This window comes from Mus pahari, chromosome 4 (genome assembly GCF_900095145.1).
Source record: "Mus pahari chromosome 4, PAHARI_EIJ_v1.1, whole genome shotgun sequence".
In the NCBI taxonomy this organism is placed as follows: domain Eukaryota; kingdom Metazoa; phylum Chordata; class Mammalia; order Rodentia; family Muridae; genus Mus; species Mus pahari.
The window spans coordinates 93775854-93781853 of NC_034593.1; the positions used below are offsets into that span (position 1 = coordinate 93775854).

A 6000-nucleotide genomic window follows, 5' to 3' on the forward strand; every position below is an offset into this window, starting at 1 on the left:
AGCTCCAGGGGCTGCTCTAGGTTTTCGGAGCACAGAAGGTTTTCCTTCCTGACAGTGCTAAGTCTCAGCATGCTGGAGCACAGAGGACACTCTGCAAACTATACACATCCGGAACTTGCATTTCTACAGAGGAAGTTATTCTGCCTGACACTTAGCATCAAAGATCACAGAGTCAGTCAGAGTGTTGTGAAATGTTTATAAAGATTCCGTGTGTGTGTGTGTGTGTGTGTGTGTGTGTGTGTGTGTGTGGGAGAGAGAGAGAGAGAGAGAGAGAGAGAGAGAGAGAGAGAGAGAATGATTGGACTGTAAAACGAGAGAATGATTGGACTGTAAAACCCATTCAGCAAGAGGGAGAGGAAACAACCATGCGTTGTACTAGAAACCTAGCTAACTACTCTGTGCTAGTGAAGTCAGGGTTATTGAGAATCTACAGCCATTGACTTACTAAATCAGAATAATCACCAACAACAATCTAAACATTTGTCCTGATACTCACAGATAAGTATAGTCTTGACACCTCATCAAAGAATTGTCTCTTTGCAACAGAAGGAGGCCACTACAACTACAGTAAACCACAACCAATCAAAATGCAGAGCTGTGGAGCCCAGCATCTGTGGATGCATCTACAAAACACCCTCTCACCAAAGACTCAGAGAACATTGTAGAGAGGGGGCAGAAGTTAGTAAGATCCAGAGGACTGGTCTGCTGTGAGATTGTGCCTCCTAGTAGCATCAGAAGTTACAAAATATCAACGAGACTGCCCAAACGTGAGCTGAGAGAGGGGTGTCCCAAGTGACAAGCCAGAGTGAACGGAGAGATGAGACCTTAACCCAAACACGGCAGGCAACTGAGGATCTCTGGGAGTGGAAAGACCAGTCTTCCCCAGAGAAGGACATACCCAGTTAGTGATCCAATACCAAATGGTCAGTTCTGGAAACATACAACAAGTGACATTCTACTGACTGAGCAGGTTATAGCTCATGGTTTTCTTGTCACCAGATTTGAACTTCCCTCAGTTTCTGAGCCTCTAGTTTTAACATAACCCATGAAACAGGCCAACTGTCCTTCTTTAAGTCTTAAGGTAAACCTGTTACATACAAGATTCTAACCAAATTTAGAATCGTCACTTGGAAAGAGCCTTCCCATTTCACCTCATGTTCAATATGTCAGTTTCTCTATGGGATCCTTTGGATGGCTTAAGCACACTGTGATCATAGTGTTTGCACAATGCTGACCACACTGCACTCAGACAAGCTGATAATGCCAAGTAAAGACCATGGAATAAGGGCTCAGGAAGGAACTAGAGATGGCTGCAGCAGTTATAGAAACACTCACAGCATTGAGTCAAATGGTATGTCAATACTCATTGATGGAGCAAGTAATTCTATACTTCCAGAAATTCTCATGCTGTTTTATAGGATACACATAGAAATGTGTATCACAGGCCCTTTGTTTTGTTTTGTTTTTGTTTTTTTTTCAAGACAGGGTTTCTCTGTGCAGCCCTGGCTGTCCTGGATCTCACTTTGTAGACCGGGCTGGCCTCGAACTCAGAAATCCACCTGCCTCTGCTTCCCAAGTGCTGGGATTAAAGGAGTATGCCACCACGCCCAGCTACAGGCCTTTTTTTTTTTTTTTTGATATTCAGAGCTGGGAGCAATGTGGGAAGCAGACAGGTAAGACAAGGTAAACACCCATGGGAAACTATCTAGCTACAATGTGCATATACTGTAAATGTACAGAATGCTTTAAGAACAATGCACAAAACAGCAAAAACAATATAAATGAGTCAGTCTTCACCAACATTCAAATGTTGGTGCATCAAAGGGTGAGTAATAAGAAAGTGCGAAGACAAATGCAGGCTGGGAGACAAACATGAAAGCTGCACACCTGGAAAAGATCTAGTGTCAGAGTAAGTAAAGAAAACTTGTATTATAATAATACAACACAAGGCAAGTGAAATATGATTTGAATAGCCATTTCTCCAAAGCCCAGGAAAAGATGCTAACATAACCCATGAAATAGGCCAACTGTTACTAGCTGTCAGTGACATGTGAGGCCAAAGCATAGTGAAATATCACTTCACTTAATTAGAATGGCCAGTATGAGAAAACAACCAACCAGAAAGTAAGTGGGTGTGGAGGATCTGACAGAATTGGATGCCTCCCTCATACATGGCTGGTGAGAGTATAAGATGGTGTAGCTGGCTAAAGGAATCATTTGGCAACTCCTTAAAAAGTCAAATATGAAAGTACACAACATGACCTGACAATTCTAACTTTAGGAAAAACTCAAGAGAAATGAAATCATGCATTGCAGAAAATATGTACAGTAATCGCAATTCTCAATAAAAAGAAGGAACAAATGTCTATCAAATGATTAATTGGAAAGTAAAAGGATGTATATGTAATAAGGACTTTACATTATTATGTATAAAAGGAATGATAAAGACTATAGTGAAGTTGAACCTTGTTTGTTTGAAAGAAGCAAAATAGACAAGGTTGTGTACTACATGTACAGAGGCAAAAAAGCAGATGTGTGGTTGCTAAGGGATTGCGTTAGAAGAAAATGGGAAGTAATTGTTAATGATCATGGGGTTTCTTTTGGGAGCTGATAAAATGTGAAATTAGCGGTGATGGTTAGACAACCTTGTGGATAAACAAAACAAAATGATAAAAAATGACACCTCCCCCAGTAGCCCTCCGGAACAGCACTGGACAGCATGTTGTGATGAGTTTTATAACATGTGAGTTTATCTTAGTTAAAAGGAAAAAGGAGAGTTGACATGAGGAATCGTAGAATCTTTGATTGAATCCTGGAAAACAAAACAAATCCCATAGTTCTGAGAAAAGGACCTAGAATAGCGATCTATAACATAGAATCATCCACCTATACAGGTGGAAGAGTAAGGACAATACACACTCCAGACAGTGCACTTTAAAAGATGCACAGAAGGGAAACCAGAGTGCAGTGTGTGCACAAGTAGGAAGAAACCAAGACCCAATGGGGAAAGAACACAAACGATGCCCATTTTTTTTTCCAGTGCACATTTTTGATGGCTGTGGTAACTTATGTCCACTCTTAAAAATAAAATGGACTTGACGAAACATTAGGAGTCCATTAGAAAAAGCAATAATGGCTTCTATATAGTGAGCACAAACCACCAGGTGCAGTCAACTCCTGCTCCAACCTGAAGACCAAGTGACTGTGGTAGAGGCAGAGGCGCTGGAGTCAGTGGATACAGGGTCTAGTCATGACTGCAGTTTGAAAGTTTTTATAGGACACATGTCACATGCCTTATGTCTGTGGCAAAGTAGTCCCAGATATTAAGTAGCACCATGCAAAGGGAAGATGAGGGGATGGAGGGGACACACTGTTCTTTGGGTGACAACCCTTTCCCTCTCACAGTGAAGGCTTGGGTGGGCAGGAGACAGAGGCCATGTGACCTGGAGCAAAGGTTTGAAAATAGTTTCTGAAAACAGCTTTCAAGATTCATTTAACTGCAGGGTAACTGCTAAGTTTTACACTGAATTCAGTGAGAGGCTTGGAAAACTTAGAAATTCTATGAAGGAAAATTTTAGGACAAAAGGGAGACTTTCAATTATTCCCAGAATAAAATAAGGGATTCTAAATGTTTCCATAGTTTATAAAAATGATAGGTAATCACTGACTTAAGACTTGTCTTTCATTTCTTCCTAGTGGTGTCTGACATAATCATGTACCTACATTAACATCTGTCCAGAAGCATCTGGGCTGAAATGTCAAAGGTAGTTTTTACTCTAAGAAAAATGAGCAATTCTGGATAACCTTTTGGAAAAATTTACCATCAATAATCAGTGATATCCTTGAAAAATCTTTGTTCTCCCACCAAACTATCCCAAGTTATCACAGGCACACTCTGGGGCCAGCAGCAGCAGCAGCAGCAGCGCAATCAGGACAGTAAGGACAAGCAGGCAGGAACTCTTTACTGTTTCACAGATCTTACGGTTGGATTTTTCCTGTATGCTACAATACTACCAGCCCGAGGTGGCCTGTAGTCTGCTGGCCTCATACTGACTCGCATCCCTTCTACCCCTCAGTACCACTACATGACAGGCATGAGGACATAACTGTACACACAACTTTTGTGACATTTGAGTCACAAAATAAATGTTAAGGAGAGAATGCTTATAAATAAATACCCACACCACAGTAGCTCGGACACAAAGAGGACTTACATAACACCTTAAAGGTAAAAACATAAGAGTAATCTAGTAGGAACAAACGAGGGCGAGAAATGCATTTGGGCATAGCTCTAGTTCTGAGAGGCTGAGGTCGGAGGATCACTTGAGCTCAGGAGACTGAGACCAGACTTGACAGCACTGCACCATGCTGTGGGGTTGGGGGTTACAAAACACCTGGAAATGACCTTAGGACTACAGGGGAAGACTGTAATGTTAGCACAGCATGAGGAACCTTAATTGCTATCTCTCCTCTCAGCAGTACTGGCGATCCAACCCAGGGTCTTGTACATATTAGGCAAGTGTTCTACCACTGGGCTGTATTCCTAAGGTCTGAGGAAATTTTATGAGAGGAGATGGACCTTCATAACGCTGCCTTTTTCCTCCCATTATCACTACAAAGTCAGGATAGATTAGATAAGTAAATAATAAAGAACACAGGCAAGTTCAAAAAGTTCCTAGTTAGAAGTTCTTAATAACTGAAAGGCATGTTTAAAGTAAGGTGAGACATGACTCCAGGGCTGCCACTATGTATTCTACACCTTGTTTAGGAGCCATTCCTACAAGCTCCATTCCTGCTCATACAGCAGCTGCCCAGGACAAACCTCCACACCCAAAGAAAGCCACACATGGCACGGATCTGACATACCAGCTGTGCTGTCAATAGCAACGCCCTTTGAACTCTCTAGAGGATCTCCTCGCACTCAAGCTGAGACAGAAGACATTAAGAAAATAAGATCTGAAAGGTATTACTTCTGGATGCTTGCTTCTTGACAAATAAATGACCACCATTCACCAGCTAATTTTTTTGAGCAGTTGACAACTTTAAAATGAATTGTCTTTTAAGCTATGAAATGGACAAGCTAAAGAATGAGATTACAGAGCATATAAACACCTCTCACATACTCTGGGCTTGTACTGTGGTGTGGTGGTTTGAACGAGAATGGCCCCTTAGATTCATATGATTGAATGCTTAGTTCCTAGTTAGTGGGACGATTTGTGAAGAATTAGGAGGTGAACTCTTGCTGGAGTAAGGTGGCCTTGTTTGAGGTTTTAAAAGCCTAAACTAAAGCCCACTCTCATTGTCTCTCTGCCTAAAACTTAAGCACCATGTATAAGCCTTCAGCTATGCTCCAGTGCCTGCCTGCCTGCCTGCCTGGAGCTGCACTGCCCTCCATTATGGTCATGGACTCGCCCTCAGAACTATTAAGTGAATCCCTTTATACGCTGCTTGGTCATGGTGTCCACAGCAATAGAACAGTAACAACAGAACAGTAACTGAGTCACACTAAGACATCAACTTAGGGAAGGGTGGCCTTGTCCTCACCTTCTTCAGCAACCACTGTCAGCGTGACGGTGACTCCAGCATCTTTGATGAGCTGAACAATATTATCATGGGATAGGTCAACAATGGATTGCCCATTCACAGCAGAGATGTGATCTCCAACTTTCAGTCTTCCACAACGGTCAGCTGGACTTCCGTCTATGACTCGGCCAATTTTATGAGGAATAACTGTGGCAAGAACCCCAAGTTTTCCAGTTTAGATACCTGCTAGTGATGGATTTGTCCTCATCATTATTTGAAATTTTACATACTAACATCAAAGAAAAGACTTCAAAAACAGAGGGGAAAAAAGTATAATTATCCTGTCCACCCCTCCCACTGAGCACACAGAGACTTTTTAATGTGATTATAACCATAGATAGATGCTTGCTGCTGCTTTCCATTTACTAGAAACTTGTTCCAGTTTGTTTGGTTTTTAAAGCCACTAATCTTTTTAAT

The 6000-nt window shown here is 41.7% G+C and overlaps 1 protein-coding gene across 2 annotated transcripts in view; it reads right to left on the reverse strand.

Annotated features, from left to right (window-relative positions):
- The window catches only part of Magi3 (membrane associated guanylate kinase, WW and PDZ domain containing 3), a 181667-nt gene that overhangs the window by 12278 nt on the left and 163389 nt on the right, over positions 1 to 6000 (reverse strand). For both annotated transcript variants that reach the window (XM_021195661.1, XM_021195662.1), the window contains exon 16: positions 5545 to 5730. In XM_021195661.1, coding sequence (XP_021051320.1) covers positions 5545 to 5730 — 186 coding nt within the window. The remainder of the gene's footprint in view (positions 1 to 5544; positions 5731 to 6000) is intronic.